Below are 19,164 nucleotides of genomic sequence, written 5' to 3'. Positions count from 1 at the left end.
GAAGAATGTGTTGGTATTTTAATGGTGATAAAGCCACCAAAACAGCCCCTTCAGTTGGTCTGCAGGAAGCTGATAGGGCTCAGGTGCCCCATGTGGGTCAAGGGGCCCAGCTCACTCGCGTGCTAAACAAACAATGGGGAGGGGTGGAACTTAGAGAAGGAGCAACATGGGAGGGACATTTGATATTTTACATAAACAGTTCCTCTGGAAGAGCCATTTTTGAACACTGCATGGTCATGAGTGCTGCCTCAGATAACATGTGGTTTACTGGAGGACTGGTCATCATTGGGGGATTTACAGTTGTTTTCCACCTGCTGAAACTTGCTTGGAGATGTTGGTGTGGATTCAGAGTGTTTGTGCTGTCAGAGGTTTGGCAAGTGGATTTAAAGACGTATGGGCAATGGGCAGGTAAAGTAATAAAACCTATATTTTCCCTATTAGAAAAGCATGTTTTTGGGACAAATGTCAGTTTTTTAGTGCTTGGTACTTGGATGTGTTCTCTCAAAAATAAATTTTGCATCCAAATGACACACACAAACCATCATATGAGTAGATCTTTCTAAGAAGCGATGCACACTGATGTGCTCAGCAGAAAGCTAGTATGAATACCTTTACTCATCAATAGACTTCCACCTTCTTCATTTTTCTATGTTACACTGACTACTTATGTATGTACAGTAGCCTGTTGTAAAAGACTATCACGTTACAGTATTAGCTCACTCAAATATACAGCAATCACGCAAATACATTAACAAAATAGTGTTTACATTTCAGTAACACAGCATTCCTGGATGCTCTTCCTCCTCCTCCTCCTCCTCTCACCCTCACCCTTCCTCTCCCTCTACCTCTCTCACCTTTGGCCCTCTGCTCTGATTTGTAATTAAACAATTTAGCAGCTATTGTTTGTAGGCTAAACTGACTGGCCACATTGACTGGCCACATTGACTATGAACAGGTAGTGGTCAGTTTAGCATTTTAAATGGCAGGGCTTTCCATGGGAACACATGTTTTGTGCCAAATGAAGAATTGGGTGTAGTGTTTTGGGTGTAGTGTGATTTAGAATAGCAGTGTGAGAAGCACACCATATGCTTGTGTTTTTGCAGAACTGGTTTAAGGGTTTGGCAAATGAGGGTCAGCTTTTGGTCATTGTGTCTCAAGTTCCAGTGTCAATGTGTAAATAGCCGGACTCAGATTGCCTAGACTGACTCAAATAGGCTTCTGTAAGCTTAAGTTATGACTGGATAACCACTTGGATGAAATGAAAATAACTCCAGTAGCTTAATGGCTAATGCTAAATGATCCCTGTAATATCTCTGTACTATCTCCTTTGTGCAGTTGTCACAGGTGCCACATCTGGGATTGGTAAAGCTTATGCCAATGAGGTGAGACAGTAATCTCTTTCTAAAATGACAAATTTAATTACTCTCCTCCTAAATGTGAATTTTTGTGCCACAGTCCCAAAGCCACAGCTGGTACACGTTTGTTTTGCTGTAGGTTTGCACATTTATATTTAAACCATGCAGATAGTTATTCTTGCTCCAGACAGTGACCAAACCTGTCTCTCTACATGGCCCATTGCAGCTGGCCCGAAGAGGCATGGATGTTGTTTTGATAAGCAGATCCAATGATAAACTCCAAACAGTTGCCAAGGAGATTGGTGAGTAAAATGAAAACAGTTGAGGCATGATATTCTTGTTTCCTCATCAAGCACATTTGTCTTTCCATGTGCAACTCTAGAACAGACACAACTGACAACATGTTTTGTCTTGTTCAGAGGCTCAGTATGGACGGAAAGCCCGCACCATCCAGACAGACTTTACAGACGGCCACAGTATCTACCCTGCTATAGCTGACGGACTGCGGGGCCTGGAAATTGGAATCCTAGGTATATAACAGGACAATCAATCACAGGGCAGAAGAAAAGCCCTGGGAAGTTAGTCAGAATGATGCATTATGAAATGTGAAATATGGGAGGGGAAGAGTAAGGGGAAAAAGAATAGATTCATCAATTAAAGACTGATTTAAGAAAGATGACTATTAACACGGCTTCTTATTTGTCTTTTTGTCACCCACACACAGTTAACAACGTAGGAATGGCCTATTCTGAAAATTTTGCATATTTCCTGGAAATATCAAATTCTGAACAGGTAGGATTCAGTGCACTTTCACCGGTTGTTTACATGCATTGCATTTTAAATGGTATTTGCTTGTCAATGTATTGGATTGTTACAAACGGGTTGAATTAGTAGAAACACCAGTCCAACTACATGTTTCTACTGAATCAGACTGTCAGGAGCCTTTCCAGCTTGTATGTTGTTGACTCACATACTCACATTTTCCCTTGTGTTTTGATTCTGTCTCTAGAAAATCACTGATATTATCAACTGCAACATGCTCTCTGTCACCCAGGTAAGGTGTCTGTTTGCTTGTTTGACTGTATACGACTGTGTTTCTATAAGTATGTGATGCGTTTAGTCAGCTGCATACATCTCTTTGCTTAATGTATCGGATTTGGCACACAATACTGCTTTTGTTAATGATTACTGTTGTATGAAAAAAGATGATGATGATGTTATCATTACCCAGATGACCAGACTGGTTCTCCCAGGCATGGTGGAAAGGTACTGACAGACATCAAGATGTTAAACTGTGAATGTGAGACAGATAATGTGAGACAGATAATGTGAGACAGATAATGTGAGACAGATAATGTGAGACAGATAATGTGAGACGACTGCGTGGGTGCTGATACTTTCTCTCTCTCCCCCTTCTTGTTCCCAGAGGGACAGGACTGATCATAAATATATCCTCGGAGGCGGGAACCCGACCGCAGCCTTTACTGTCTCTTTATTCTGCCACCAAGGTACTGGCTTATTCAAATCCTGCCTGATTTACACAGATGTTCAAACACGCCCTGAAGTACTTGCATGAACTTACATGCAGAACCTTGTAACACTTGCACTCCAGTGTGCCTGTTGATCACATCTCCTTTCATCTTTATTTCAGATTTTTATCACATATCTCTCTCAATGTCTGCATGCTGAGTATAAGTCAAGGGGAATTACTGTTCAGGTAATGTATGCTGCACACTGTGATGATTGTAAATGCCTATTCACATCTAGAAAGATAACTATAAAGATAACTATAACTATAAAAAAGATTTAAATGGTTCTAAATAAATAAAATGTCTGTGTTCCCACTACAATGATAACTTTAAAAACATCCAAAACGATAACTATAACTATATATTTGGTTCGATGTTCGACTTTTGGGATGCAGAGACAGTAATAAAACATTTTCAACCAATCAAATGAAAGTTCTAAGAAAGAAGGTGGTGAGAGAATTTGTGGCTCATTCTTAACACTAAAGGCTTCTCTGACATATTTCACAAGTAACTGTCATCTCTAAGTGTAAAATACTGCCACACTGTGGAGGTGGTCATAGTATACACAGGTAGTTTCTCTAACAGACTTTATGAAGGTATTATTGCAACAAAACACCTGAGAACTTGCATGTTGGAATTTAGGACACATTTGAATTCACAGGGAAGACTTACAAATGTGCAAGCTGAATGAATGGAATAGAAGCTGCAAACTTGTAATATGATATTTGCTCAAATGTACTTTTTGTTTAATATGTTTTTCAAGTACACGTGCAACTCTGATTACAACTTGATTATGACATCTGAGGGTTTGCAACAGCAGATTTGAGAAGTTCTGGATCAAAATCTCATCAATTGCATCACTGTGGAGCTACATTCGTCTTGTCTGCCTGTTGCGTGGCTCTCCAACACAGTCCAATAGGGCACCCGAAAGCACCCAAAGCATGACTTTTCAGCACATGGGTTGCCCTCTCTGTAATAAGACATGTCGGTAAAAAGATGTAAATGAAAATTATCTGAAGTCATGCCTTTCTCATATAGTTTTGATGCCAATTTGGCCGTTGCTCTTTCGTCTGCTCTTTGCCTACCGGCTGTGCCAGCCTGCCAACATGTGCCGCTGTGTAAAGTAGTGCAAAACAAATACTGAAACTTGTCAAGTAGATAAAGTGGATAAACTGAAAATTAATATGTTGAAAAAGACATGCTTTGGGTGCTTTAGTGGTTGAATCTGGAGAGTCCCCTGGCCCCATAGGACTGTATTGAACAGACACACACCCAGGCAAGCAAGGCGTAAGCAGTTCTATAGTGAAGAAATTGATGAGAGTTTGGTCAGAATTGATCGGCATGATGGAAAGTGATGGGAAAATAGGATCCAGGTTGAAAATGAGTGGAATTGGGTTGCTGATGCTCTGCTAAATTAGTGTTGTATCCTGCAGCTGGATTTCATCTGGCTGACATGACAGACTTCCTAAAACGTAGAAAGATCAGTGTGACTCCCTTTCCTTTTGCTAAGCACCTCTCCTTTTCTTGTCTTTCTTACTTTCCTCCATCCACAAGAGCAATCCTGATGAATGCGCTCCCCATATTATCATGCATCTAGTAGCATGTCAGCTACGATTAATCTTCCTCTACATCTATTGGTAGCTTTTGAGGGTGCATCCAATATACTGTACTTTAGATGCTGCTGCCATGGATTGCCAGCTCATGATGGTCCGACTAGAGTCTACTTCAACCTCCCTGCATAATATCCAATAAAAATCAGTAACTTACAAATGTCACACAAAAACAGCTGAAGTGGATCATGTCTGATTTTTTTGTTTTGTTTCTGCAGTGCGTGTCCCCCTTCATCGTCTCCACCAACATGACACACAAAGTTCCTCCCAACTGCTTCATGAAGACTGCTCCAGACTTTGCCCGCGAGGCCTTGAACACCGTGGGTCACTCCAGCTACACCAGCGGCTGCCTCTCTCACGCGCTTCAGGTCAGAGGGATGGGAAACTGTTACTGACTTACAAACTGTCTAATGTGATGACATCTTAATGTCTCCCTTTCTCCCTTCTGTTATCCTACAGAACATTGTTCTCACAACACTCCTGCCGGACTGGGTTCGTTTCTCATCGTTCTTTATCAGGAAGCTAGACAGCCTTGCAAGATCCGAGGAGTGTCAGATGACAGAACAGCCCAAAGGAAAGGAGGACTAAGCACTATCATCTGCCCGCACATCTTCATATGCCGACGTACACAAAGTGTGGAACAGAGGTTATTGTTGGGAGGCAAATGGACATAAACTTCCACTACTAAGTGTGGGATTATCAAAGATCATAGATTTCTAAAATTGCTATCCTTACTGTCGGTACAGTTCTCTGACAGCTAAAATGTTTGTAATAACTGAACATCTTACCACTATCCATGTAAATATTATTTTAAAATATTTTTTGCTAACATGTACATCTAAGGAATGCACTGTAATCCATTAGAAACAAGTTTCCTAGGACATAGACAGAGGGACAAAAGAGTAACGATCCATTTTGTAAAGTTTTATGGTACCTCTGGCCTTAAAGTGTTTGCATTCAACCGTTTGTTCTAGTATTACTGGTCTTTCGTGCTGTAGCTCAATATGTCCAACAGACTACAGCAGGTTGATTTACTGACTAGGCTATAAGTGTCCTTGGGACAAAATGTCTGCAAATTACCTACTGGAGTTTCTTCTGTTACATCTTACTTAAGTTGACATAAGTTGACAGAAATACACACATCTTTTACATTTTTTATTGCATTTAACCAACCTTTTCAATAAATATGTTTTCTGTTAAGAACTTACCATGTTACAATTACGGAGAAGACAATATACATTTGGCATATACTTATTCCTATGGCATCTGAGTGTATAGCATTAACAATATCTACAGTAATAACCATTACGATGGAAGAATCAGGATTTTAAGAAGCCTTTCTTATTGACTGCTAACCAAAACTCATGTCAGAACACCCCAAAAAGGCAAAATACAACTCATGCAAAGACTTCTTGACAGTTTCAGCAACTTCCTGTCACTTAAAGGAAAATTTTACAAACAACATAACAAAACTTAGCCATATTTTCTCCATGCAGTGTAGTACACTATCAACTGCAATAGCATGATTGGAATGCAATCATATATTTTGTATATCCTGCAAATGAATTGCTGTGGTCTTGAAAATCACACACCTTCCTCTGGTTTTGATTCTTGACTTGGTCTGATCCCTCTTTGGTTCTGGTCTTGTTTAAGACTTGACTAGGATTGTCTTTACTATCGGCGATAGTAAAGACAAAGGCGATAGTCTATCGCTAAGGGAGAAAGTGCTTGCAGTTCCTGAGAATTTTTTTTTTCTTTTCCACCTTTAGGTAACCAGATTAGATGAGTACACCGGGTCTTCACACTTCTTCAGCTCTTAACATTCACACCTGAGAGTGTCTCAGTAAACTAAAGACTTCTAATGTTCCGGCTGGGACTGACTGGGACAGTCTGGTGCCACCCAGACTGTCCCAGTCACTCCAGGGATTCAAACCAGCAACCAGCCAGTCACAAGCTCACTTCTCAATTTTTCAGGACTCTAATCAATAAGATAGATTTCCTAAAATCCCAAACCCATCATTCCTGTAACCAGCTTGTTGTTGTTTTCTTGATAGATAGCAGTAGCCTGACACACTAAATCAGTGTGACATCTGGCTAGATCATCAGACACAATTCATCCCTTTCGTAAGCTTCTTGAAGCACAAAATCCAATGATGTTTGAAGTTTACACACAAACAGCAGCAACAAATGTTATTTGTCATTTTACCAAACAGGAGTTCACATGTACAGAGCTTTAGAGCAGAAACAGTTCCCTTTGTGGTGTACAGAGGATAAGGCGGTATACATTCAACAGCAAAACAAAATGTGTTTGTATTACTGTATATAAAACAAAACAAACAAAAAAAAAAAACACAGAAAACAATTCAGCTTGGGAAACAGTCATTGGATCACTTGGTCCAGGCAACCGGCAGAAAGTAGGAAAAAGCAACGAGAGAAAAATACTGATGAGATTAAAAAAAAAAAAAAAGTGTAATTTGCATTAACACAGTACCATTCACAAATTGAAACAGAGAAAAAACATATGTTTCCATTATCATAATACATGATTTCATTCCTCTATATGAAGATGTTTCTGTAATTAATGTCCTGGACAACCCGTATAACTCAAAACAAACACCTTTTTTGTTCAAAAGAGTCAATTAAATATTCCCATTTCTGTCTTATGTGAAGAGACAGACATAAAGCTAATGCAGACAGGAGGTAATACATACATGAATCACAATCACAAACAGTATTAGTATTCCTCCTTCCTTGCCAGTTTCACCTGGCCAGCTCAAGTATATGAAAATAGGCAAATATCCTACTCAAATACAAAAAATACAGAACTGGTAGAGCTATTCAAAATACGCTTGACTGCAGTCCTTTCCTAAGCTTAAGTGAACTGAGGAAGTACAAAAAGTTGTATTAGGTGATATAGTGTTAAGTGTTACAGTGCCACTATATTCTTAGCATCCACTTTTCAGTACTGTGTGTGTTAATTTTCCATGTAACCAGAAACTATGCTTATGCCTAAGTAAGCAGTCAGATAAGACATTTCTGCATGTACAATATCAAATTACATAACACTAAAAAAACAATTATGAAAAACTGGCCGCGTATGCTCAGAGGTCAGTGCATGTGACCGGGGTGACACCGTGAATCAGGAGCGTCGGCCCTAAACCGTTGGTCACTGCTTCCAGCTGAGCCATGTACTGCTGTGACTGGCTGGAGAGCGGCGGTGGGCGGGGCAAATACAGGAAGCGCACGGCAGCCTGGGCGCTGTGCTCCGTCAGCAGGCCGTTCACCGCGGACAGGAACTCCTCAGAGAGCTCCTGTGTGGAGCCCGCTCCCTCCGGCCGAGCGTGGAGCTGCACCGCCGAGTCCCACGGCACTATCTTGATCGACGCCCTGATCCGCAGCTTCCTCAGCAGCTCCCGAAACGTCTCCTCATTCACCACCCAGCCCTGGTCGCTGGACTCCGTCTCCACATTCAGGAAGATTCTCATTCTCGCGCGGCGCCATCTGTTGGACATGTTCAGCACGCACGCCATCTGGAGCAGGAAGAGGCCGCACACGTCCACGTCGTCTCGGCTGCCCGGCTGCAGCAGGTTGAGCGGCCACACGTCGATGGTCCGCTCCGAGCCGTCGACCTTGCTGTCCTTGCCCTCTCCCTCTAACTGGAAGAAGTAGCGGCCCAGACACACGTTCTTGTTCATCTTAATGGCGTCAGAGATGATTCCCACGTACTCCTCCGGTGACAGCCAGCGCGGGCTCTCCATGTGTCGGACCGGGGGGAAATGGGCCTGAAGCGAAGGCAGGTCGATCCCAAAATTGTATTCTCCGTCACTGCCGTTTCCCACCGATGAGTCACAGAATGCGGTGTCTTGTAGGAAGAAGTCCTCAGGAGTACAGCTGTCGTAGAAACCCAAGACCAGCATGTTGGGCTTCATCCCACCTTGTGGAGACAAACAGAAAAGGAGAGCACACAACAGTCATCTAGGTGTATCTAGGTCTTGAATCTAGGTGTATTTTTCTGTCCTCACAGCTGCCCTTTGCAATATTAAAAGGTGTAGTACATAGGAGTGCTCACCTAGGCCTGTGATGCGCAGCAGATGCTGTGTTCCCTGTCTGACTGAGGGAGACAGTGTCAGGTCTACAAAGGCCTTCACCCCCAGCTTATCAACTAGACTCAACCAGAAGTTATACTGCTGCTGGACTGGATCTGATGGCAAGGTGTCTAAAACACAGAAAAGGGAAACAGAATGATTACACTGCATAGACATGGATCACACAAAAAATATATAAATTTTCTTACAATTTGTAAATGATATGTGTCTCTGTATTTTGTGTTGAAAATGAACAAGGAGTCAGGTATTTTGCATAATTCAAAAATAGGATTAATGCTGCAAAGGCACTGACAAAAGTGCAGCAGCTATTAATAATACTGGAACAGAGTGTGGCAGAAAGAAGCAGCTGATGGGAAATGAAAGCCTGCAGCTGTAGCTTTCTATTGTGGGGTCAATGGACTCGGTAGGCCAATCAGATCTGGTAGGGAAAAGTTTACAGCTCAAGTGGATGAGCATCCTACTGCAGATCCTGTTCATTTGCTCGCAGGCTGAACGTGATTACCAGCTGATGTGATGATCCCAGGTTTTATCAACACATTAGTGAAAGCCTGCCAGGCAATGACAAGACCAAAGAGTGAATAAAAATGAAGTGAGAAGTATCTGTCATGTTACACAGGAGGAGCTCAGTTTGGCTACCAAACCTATGACTTATATAAAGACACAATTTCACAGTCAGTAAAAATAGACTGGACCAAAACGAAACAAGAAAGTGAAATAATTAAGCCACATTGTAGCAAGTTCACAGAATACACTGCTCCTATTATCATTATGCATTTGTGTAGTCTATAAAAATGGAAGCCTTGCTTTACAAGGGAATTTCAAAAGTGGTATGATACTGAATTATCTTTGTTTCCACTCTTTCAAAGCCAGGTATATGTCAGCTGGGCATTTTGACAACAAGAAAAAAAAAAAGTACTAGTATTACCAGACTATTTTTGTCAGTATCAACTGAGATAACTGCTGGCAGAGGGCAATTGTGCAGTGACAATAAAAAGATAAGAATAATTTAATAGTGTTGGCTAGAGATGGCCAGAACAGACCATCCTCAGAACATTACCCAGATCCCCCAGCTGCACGTGGCCCAGCACATACAGCCCTCCCTTCTTCAGCTGGTTGACGAAGAGGATGAGCTGACAGGAAGAGCGAGGGTTGGCCACCATCAACAACACCTGTGGCCTCCAGAACTTCACATGGTCTTTCCTCACGTCCAGCATCAACAGGTACTTACGCACCTGAACCGCAGTGGAGAAAGGAATACAACAGCATTTACAAACTGAACTGCAAGCCTGTCAACATGTATGTGTGTGTGCCTATGTGTGTGTGTGTGTGTGTGTGTGTGTCCAGTTACCTGATGGAAGATGAGGGCCTGGCTGATGTAACCCCAGCTGCTGGTGGGCACTCTGTAGTGGAGGAACAGCAGCAGCAGCAGCAGGAGGACAATACTGGCTGATGAGTACACAGGGTTAATGACAAACATCATCACTAAACAGCTCACTATCCCCAGCAGACAGGTGTGCCAGGAGAAGACCTGGAAGGTGGGTCTGTTAAAAACAAAGAGACAAAGCTGATAAGATTAAAAAGGTAATGCACAAGCAAAACCAAAGTGGACAGGTACTGAATTAAAGGGGCAATAAATAAGACTTTTACTGCCCCAAAGCACACAATGACCTTTAATAATGGCTGATCTCTGATTACCTGAAATTTGGTGCTGATGCCCACTCCAGAGCCAAACAGGCCAGGTCAACCGCAGCATAGGCAAGCAAGTAGAAAACAGTAACCAAACCGGCTATGGCATTGAGCTGGCCTGCGAACACTACACACTGTAACACAAACATATCAAAAATACGGCTTGTCACACTGGCTCTAATGCTGCACATACTGAAAATACAAGGCTGTAAATCACAGCAGTTCCCCTCACCTGTGCCAAACCCCATGTGTACACCACTGCCACCCATGGATTACCAGAGTTAGATTTGATAGCAGCAGGGGCTAATGGCAAACCTGTGAGGAAAACAAACGTAACATCGCTTAGAACATTACTCGTTACACAAAGGAAGTTCTCTGGCATTGCTAGAGTAAGTAGTCTAATCTCAGTCCTTACCAAAGAGTTGATCCAGTGCAAGAGCATGGAGGATGCGGGACGCCCCGATCATAGAGCTCATAGCAGCTGACAGAGAGGCGCAGTATATCCCGATGGTGACGAATGGCGGCCAGACGTTTATTCGCTGGAAGAACCCATAATCCTGAATCAAAAGGGCCCTTAAGCAAAAGAAATAAATAACTACAAAGTTGTATCTTAACAGCATAAATTTATTGGCTCAGTCATTTCATTTTAAATATTAATCAGGTAAGACAATGCTATCATGAGCTCTTCCAGACCTGCCACAAGTGGCGCTGACCAGGAAGAAGAGGAGGACGTAGACTGTGAAGGTGTATAAGACGGCTATGATGGTGCCTTTAGGGATGGAAACACTAGGGGTCCTCAGCTCCCCTGCAGAGACAGAAGGAACAAGGAAACATATCAGTGTGTGTGTGTGAGTGAGAAATGTGATGTGTTTTTATCTATATGCAACGGGGTCAAAGAGATCTGGAGGAACGAGTTTATCCTCTGGTAGAAATACTGTTCTTTGTTTAATTCAGGACAAAGTCTGAATTAGTCTGATTGATATTATCCTGCTGGCAAGCACATGATTCGTGGGTTCAACAGCAGGACAGGATGCACTTCGAGAAGACATTATAGGCCTTGTGAGCATTGACGATACTCACACTGTAATGTGATTATATTGAGGAATATTGAGACGACGAGCTTTAACCTGACATGTTGGCTCCAGCCATGATTCCAGTGCAGCTGGTGAACATGACGGCAAACACGGTGGCGAAGGACATGACAGAGTTGGTGCTGTAGTCCAGAGAGTATTCAGCTGGAGAGAAAAATGAGGAACAACACCGACACTTTAATAGATGCTCGTAAATGTATAAGCAGCTTTGGTTTACTTTCTCATTTGCAAATGTACTTTCATATCCTCCCCAACACTCACAGCCCAGGTTGTTCCTCAGTGTGGTGGCATTGAAGCCAGTGTAGCTGACGTTGTAGCGGTGCGTCTGGTTGCCAGGCCCATGGTGCGTGATGACAAAGTCTCCGGCCTTCACTGCCAGAGGGCTGATGAAAATGGACAGCAAGGATATGTTGACCACCAGCAGGATGACGAAGGCTGTGCGGGCGTAGATGTGAGCGCCCACCAGACACACCAGGAGACACAGCAGCAGGACTATCGAGGAGTACAACACGGTGTACCAGTAACCCTGAGGGAGCACCCGCACCCCCGCGGACACAGACGACTCTAAAACAAAGTAAAACAGACCGCGGACATGAATGAGAATAAATGGGGATATGCAGTTAGTGACGTCATTCAGTTAGTAAAACCAAGTAACAAAAAAAACAAGTAACTGTTTCAAGACTTACCAGGGTCCAAACCAAACACGTCCAGTATGGCCTCCACAAGACCGAGGACATACACTCCACATGCACACACCTTGGCCAGGAAGAACATCAGACCGATGCTTCCTCCAAACTCTGGGCCCAGTGACCGACTTATCATGTCTGATAGTTTGTCAAGGGTTTATGTTTCAGCATAATTGTGACTTGCGGCTGAATCTGTGTGCAAGATCAGTTAACACTAACAAAAATCATCAGAATATTTGGGTCTGTAAGGATACAATAGGCTCCACCTCCTTGTACAGCGCCGTTGGTTGAAATGGCGCAGATGGACAGTATTGTAAGAGATATAATGGTGTAGGCTACAAACAGCATCAGAAGACCCTGCAAGAGTCCCGCATGACCAATGACAAACCCTACAAGGAAGATTATGTCATCGTTAGTCACTGCAACAACTCAATTCAGTGCAGATACATACAACGACCCACTGTCTTCAGTGTTGCAGTCCAATATACCTTCCCGTTTTTCAAATCCCTACACAGCAAGTCTTAGATCGTTCATCACTCACCAGTTCTCAGAAACAGCACGATGCTGAACATGGACAGGATGGTAGGCACCATCACCCCAAAAAAGGTGTTAAGTTTTCGGGGATCTTTAGTCGGGGTCTCGGTCCCAGAGCCCGATTCGGGGGTCGCGTCTGACCCCATGCCGCATGCTGCCGTCCCGACAGTCAGACCGCACACCCCCGGGGTGAGCAGGGGCGTGTGTTCGTTTGACATGGTAAGTTAGGACGGCCTCTTAGGGATTACTCTGCCCTGTGGAAAAAGAGAAAAAACAGAAAAGAACATTACTGCAGAATTTAATCGACTGCGGTGTGACAAAAATCCAACATGCTTGTTAGCTGCTAAATTGTTAATTACCTAGCTGTATGTGACACTGCTTGCTTAGGACAGAGGGAAATTGGATTTCATTGCCTCAATCATTTTAATTAGACTCTATTGGCCTTGTGTGGAAAAAGAGCTTGGAGGCAAATTTATCTCTCATGCACAGGAGTCCTTATTTTTCTGACATTTTGCCCGGATTATGTCACAGGATGCCAAGGATGCGACACACAGTCCGCACTCAAGCAAGCTTTGTGCCCAATGTGCTCTCATGTTAAAGCTTTGTGCAGTGACCATGCTAGTTTACAACAAATATTGTCACTTTGACAATGCACTTTCTAGTCACGGAAGAAAATCCGGGGTTGGGTTTTTGTCCATTCCAGACCTTTCCAAAAGTGAATATCGTTGTGTGTGCAATCCTACATGCATTGCCTTATGAATGTTGCCAGCCTCAGATAGACAAATTGTTAACTTGGGCTCACTTTTCAGAGCTGTGTTCATTTTGACTTGTGGTGATTTCTCATATAGTCAAGTGTATCAAGTTAGATCTGTGTTCTCTGCATCTGCAGGGATGTTCAGGTGTTATTGTTGGCATCGTGTTGTCAGCGTTTGCCAGTGACTCCTTACCTGTGCATTCAAAACTATTTTCCTGCTCACCAACTATGGAAAAAAACACCTGTTAATTTCACTATGCTACACTGTTTGTCTACCTCATTTCTCTGTCATGCTGAAAACAAAAAACAATTATTGTGAATATTTGGTGTGTGCCATTTTAAACTCACAAATTTGTAATTCTAATACAGGATACAACAACATCAATTTAAATTTAAATGTGAAAATGCTGCCCTATAACCAAGACCAGAGGGAAGTCAGCAAACCCAAAGTCCCTGCTCACATAAGAATGACTCTGCTCTTTCACAATAACCTTTTTGCACCATATACTGGGAAAATACTCAATACTCATACAAAAAGACAGGAAGAAACGTTTGTCTTAACCATGTTACTCAGGAAATACAGACTGATTTCCATGGCAAATAGTCTCCTACAAATATTTTCAAGAAGCAGTCAAATAACTCACATCTCATGTTAAAGAAAAGGCAAGAACAGCTTCTTAAGAGCATTCTTAAGCCAAGATGACAAAAGCTCAGGCATCAGCTGGGAAAAAAAAGATATCGCCCATTTAGAAAAAATGTTCCTCAATGATCAACATTGAATCTTGCTTTTCTGCAGGATAAACCCCTTTTGGATCTTGCCAAATGTGAACAACTGGGAAACCTTTGTCTGTAAAGTGCAGGAGTCGCACACAGAGCTTCAGCAAACTGACGGAGGAGATGCTGCGACATACAGGCTTAAACACTCATGTTCAGAGAGTGCAAAGTGGAGGACAAGTCTCTCCCATACACTAGAAGCTCATCAGAAGAGACATGATGGGATCCAAAAGTGAAGAATATGAAGGAGGGTAAGAAAGAGAAAATCATGGTATCCAGAACAATGAAGTAGAGTTTAACTTAATGGGTTTTTCAAGACAGATACAATACCAATATCTTATGGACTGAAGCTGTTGTTATTTTGTGCCAAAATATACAATATCTTTAAATTTGTCCATTTTCATGCCAAAAAATTACAAGTACTCAATGCCCAGTTCCCAGAATGTTATTCTTGGTGGGGTGGAAAAATATTTTGACCATGAGACACTAAAAGTCTCCATCAAAACAACAACAATACTGCTGCTGCTGCTGCTGCTGCTGCTGCTGCTACTACTAATACTACTACTTCTACTAATAATAATAATAATAATACACATATAACATATTAATGCATACTTGTGTGGAATCTGATCAAAATGTTGCATTAGAATCAATTGAGTTTAAGGGCTTTCAATAGACAATATCTGATTTTGAATAAGGCCAATCAACATCTTTTGGGATTCTGACAAGAAAAGCAAAAATGTGCATCAATGTACATCTTTTCAACATTCAAAACAGTCTTTTGAACAGCTTTCTGAAACCTTTCTACACACAGATCATGCAGTAAACTGACAAAGCAAGTCTGCAAAATAAATCCAGCAAGTGGACCAGCACCCCGGCCTGTAGATCTCTCTTGGAAAGCGCTACTTGATGCTTGCTGAGAACAAGGTGAAGGATGACTCATCTGAACATGTGACTTTTTTTTCCCACTGCTCAGCAGATCACTGCCTGTGTTCTTTTTGTTCACTCCCGAATAAAGTGCATTTTTAGGTGTAATACAGGGATTGTGCCCTGCAACCGGACCACAAAATCCCTGTCTGTGAATTTCACGACTAACTGCTCTTGATGAAGCTGCCTGCTCACACCTTAGTTTGACATTTGCAGTCAGCTGATTCACAGTTGCTTGTCTGTTTTTCCTTGCATCTCAAACCAAAGCACAGACATCTCAGTCCAGGAGCGAAACACTTCTGAAGTCTTGGCCTCAGACTTCTTCAGCCACTCTTCCTCAAGTTGGCAACCTTGCCACAACACTCAGCTCTCTTCAGTCACTGGGATCCTTTGGCACCACAATGTTGGGCAACCGGAACTGCAGCATTTTAATACATGACCCTAAGCGTGATGATGAAGGGGCATTTAAAGCTTAATTATTAGGGACCACACCTGTGTACAAGTACCTGCTTTCAATATATAATTTGCATCTTTTCCTTGATTTTGGCAGCTATTTGTAGTTTTCTATCAGACGTCTCTATCCACCACAGATACTGCTGGCTGACTGAAAGTCATTTCATACAATTTTTGTTGGCCAACCACTGTTGTTTGTTGCTATTGCCAAAGAAGATAAACATTCACATGTCTGTATAGAACATTACATCTAATGGAACATGCTCTCAGTCTCAACCCCAAAAAGGCAGAGGCCCTGCCTCCATTTGTCCAGATTTTGTCCCTGACCTCCAGCTGACATTTGGTTGTTGTTGTTAAAAGTGACAACTATGATAAGATAGTCATTCTTAAGCATGCTCTTATTGTGCCAACTTTAATAGAAGTACATTATAGTCAAACTGAGCTATTCCTTATTTTGATGCAGACCGCCTGGGGCCACCTCACAGGACCCCACTTTAGAAACCACTCGGTTACTGTAACAATTCACGTTTCCGTCACGTTTTCGTACAGGAAGGTGGAGCAAACTATGACATTAAAACTTTGTATGCTACCCGTGGACACCGAGACACAGGGGTAAATGTGGATTGCGTATTAAAATAGAATAAAACATGAAAACATGCTGCTCGCGCGCTTTAGCTCGAGAATAGCAGAAACTAGGCGGCACAAAAACACAATCCCAGGGGAAAGTCAGAGTTTGCATTGCGGGTAAATGTCATTGTTTATATTTGGAGAGACTTTATAGCGGGCCATCTCCTCCGGGCTCTCGGTCAGGAAGTGATTTTCATCTACGTAACGTTTACACCGCGCTGTCAGCTCGCGCGGCAGTCATCAAACAACGCACCGTTTTAGCTGGCATCAGATAACATGCTGCTAAACGTCCGGGATGTTTACAGCTGGATGCATTACGACCTGAGATTATACTGTATCAGACAGGCAGGCAAACTTACCTAAATGTCCGTGAGTCAGTTTCATACACTTCCGCTTGACAAAACTCTGCAAGTCGACTGCGGTCCAATGATCAGACTCCTCAGACTGTCTTCGCCTGTTTAGACAACGCAGCTGTATACCTTGAATTGGGACAGATGCCCGAAGTGAGATGCGCAGTGGACAGTGAAATGTGACTGCAGGCCACTGGACGGAGGCACTGACTGTCTCCTCAGGCAAGTTGGATGCTGTAGCCGTCTGGCCCAATAACACACGCAGCCGTGGCACGCCTCGTCCACTTGTTATTTGTTCAAAAGCTGTCACGGGAGAACAGAAACTGCTCATGTGACTGCCAAAAGGGGAGGGTGATAATACCACAAATACATGTTGATGAGCAAGGTACGGGCCTGTCTAAAATAACCACGCCCCTTTGCAGGCCAGTGTGACATCATCAATATTCTATAAACATTTTAAAATCACATCAATAAAAAAGTGCCAATTTGTATTTCATGTATGTGCATACATTAAGCATTAATGTACTGTCTGTACGGCAGTGACATTTGTCTTACACGAGGGGTCGCTGTTGTCACAGAGATGACATCCAGTGAAACTGAAGCGACCATGACGTGCATCGTGTGGCTGGACTGAAGGAAGTGGGCTAAGCTGAGATGCCAATAAGCTGCTCATCAAATGAATACATAAAGAATACTATATGAAAAAGCTACAAACCGAAACACTAAAAACTGTTTTGCTATCTTCTCATCAAAGCCTCGCTGAACCAAGGGACGCATCCAAGATCACTGCTGAATCTAATTTTTGGTGCAATAGCGACACCTCGTCTTAAAATACTAAATGTCTTTCTATCTTTCTTTGGATAGAAAGATCTATCTTTTCTTTCTATCTTTGGACCAATTACACCCAAACTTGGTCAGGAGTGTCTATGGATGAAGCTCTGGAAGATGTTTTGGTATGGTGGCTGTTCTCCAATAAAATGCAAATAAAGTAATTAAATTAATTAAAATTATGTTACAGCATTTTCTTTCCTTTTTATGTTATGCACCTTTGAACTTGTTTTGTTTTGTTTTAAACCTGTATACAACATTATATTATTATTATTGGTGGTGGTGGTGTTGGTGTTATTAAGCCTGCTTGACAAAAAGATTTGTCTCTGTAATTAATTCTAATGTTATTGGATGTGACAATTATTCTATTAACAGCAGGGTGATGTATGAATTTGGAGCAGACATGAGAAAAATGATTGACTTTGCAATAAAACTTGACTTAATACACTCATGTCTTAAATCATTAGAAGCATTGTTTAAGATGCTCGGCCCTCTGGATATCTCTGCTGGTTGCTGGTTGGCAGGAGGTGCTCAATACATTTTTATATCTCAGTCTCATTTAGCTTCTACAGGCCTGTAGTTTCCTGAATATCTACAGTAAAGCCTATGAGACCCATTCAGCTGTCTGTATTGAAGCCGTGCACCAGGAAAATATAACATTGAACACAAGACATTTCTATATCAACATGTTTAACAATACTCAACAGGATTTTAATGAATCGCGTAATTAACTTTTTGTCATTTTTTGTTTTTCTTGCAGTATTTTGCTGCCGTGCTTATACAGTGTGACCTATAATGAGCGAGCAGGCAGGGGTTTAGTATCTTGGTTCAAGGATACTTTGCCATGACACATGGCTGCTGATGGGCACACATTGGTGGATGTGGGGTGGGGAATGAACCTGTGACCTTTTGGTGACAAGACAATTGGATATGGTGGATCGGATCCTGATTGGATGGGGTGAGTGTTTTTTTCTGTAAATGGCTCAAAAAAGATAAGACCCTGATTAGATGGTGAATTTTGGATGAGGTGTCGTTTTGATTTATTGTTTCATAATGTAGGTGTTGTGAAGCACTTTGAGAACTGTGATTAAGGTCTATAGAAATAAACTTGACTTGAATCCTTCTTTTTCTGTAAATGGCTCAAAAAGATGGCAAATTCTTACATCCTGTGACCCGCCCATGTTTGTAGTTTTTAAACAATGAGGTAAAACTGCAAAACTGGTGTTGCCATTTTCAAAGCTCTACTGAGAGTGTGTGATGATGTGAGACCACTCACATCATCACACATGAATACAAATACAATTTATAGAATCACCAGAGGCTGGAAATATGAGTTTCCAACCATGCCCCATTTATGACACTACAAGTATAGCGCTCTTATCATGTAGTTTTGGAACTTTTTCTGATTTCACGTTACTTGTAGTGCTAGTGAAGTTCAAAAGCAGAAAACTTGACTATTTGCAATATAGCTTCTTCCTTGATCTTCCTTGAAATATTCCACCAGAAATGAATGACAATAAAGTATCAAGTATTGTGTATAAGGTGTCTATCTAAACCACATAGACGCTGCACTGAGGTTCCTCAGGGCTCATAACTGGGACCTCTCCTCTTCTCTTCTCTCTCTACACTACGTCTTTTCACTCTGTCACCACATCCCACAAGTTTTCCTATCATTGCTATGCTGACAACACTAAAGTGTTCTCCTCTTTTCCCTCCTCTGACACACACATCACTGGTTTCTGCAAGTTTGCAACCCAGAACATCTGCTAAATCAGACCTTTATTTACCAGAGACCCAACTCCTTGTCCAAGCTCACCCAATCCTCTGTCATAACCTGGAAACTCATCTCTTGTA

General features: G+C 42.1%; 2 protein-coding genes across 2 annotated transcripts; one reads left to right on the top strand and one right to left on the bottom strand.

Annotated features, from left to right (window-relative positions):
• The first annotated feature begins 216 nt into the window (after positions 1–216).
• Positions 217–6,427, top strand: hsd20b2 (hydroxysteroid (20-beta) dehydrogenase 2). The gene is made up of 11 exons (XM_071534906.1): positions 217–408; positions 1,336–1,382; positions 1,582–1,657; positions 1,775–1,885; positions 2,080–2,147; positions 2,365–2,409; positions 2,587–2,621; positions 2,782–2,863; positions 3,007–3,072; positions 4,713–4,862; positions 4,954–6,427. Exons 1-11 carry the CDS (start codon positions 231–233, stop codon positions 5,080–5,082), a joined length of 987 nt encoding a protein of 328 aa, XP_071391007.1. The 5' UTR covers positions 217–230; the 3' UTR covers positions 5,083–6,427.
• A 138-nt stretch (positions 6,428–6,565) lies between these two features.
• Positions 6,566–16,637, bottom strand: slc12a9 (solute carrier family 12 member 9). Its single transcript, XM_071534905.1, has 14 exons — positions 16,492–16,637; positions 12,605–12,851; positions 12,318–12,452; positions 12,064–12,201; positions 11,639–11,941; positions 11,414–11,521; positions 10,980–11,091; positions 10,702–10,859; positions 10,519–10,601; positions 10,296–10,420; positions 9,949–10,141; positions 9,658–9,832; positions 8,564–8,710; positions 6,566–8,428 (listed from the first exon to the last, which is right to left on the bottom strand). The coding sequence occupies exons 2-14, from the start codon at positions 12,813–12,815 to the stop codon at positions 7,596–7,598; spliced, it is 2,721 nt and encodes a 906-aa protein (XP_071391006.1). The 5' UTR covers positions 12,816–12,851; positions 16,492–16,637; the 3' UTR covers positions 6,566–7,595.
• Between the last annotated feature and the right edge of the window lie 2,527 nt (positions 16,638–19,164).

This window comes from Centroberyx affinis, unplaced genomic scaffold (assembly GCF_046629955.1).
Source record: "Centroberyx affinis isolate AG114_WGS23_722 - 3 ecotype Tasmania unplaced genomic scaffold, CSIRO-AGI_Caff_v1 ptg002635l_1, whole genome shotgun sequence".
Classification (NCBI taxonomy): domain Eukaryota; kingdom Metazoa; phylum Chordata; class Actinopteri; order Beryciformes; family Berycidae; genus Centroberyx; species Centroberyx affinis.
This window is presented reverse-complemented; position numbering and strand designations above follow the sequence as displayed.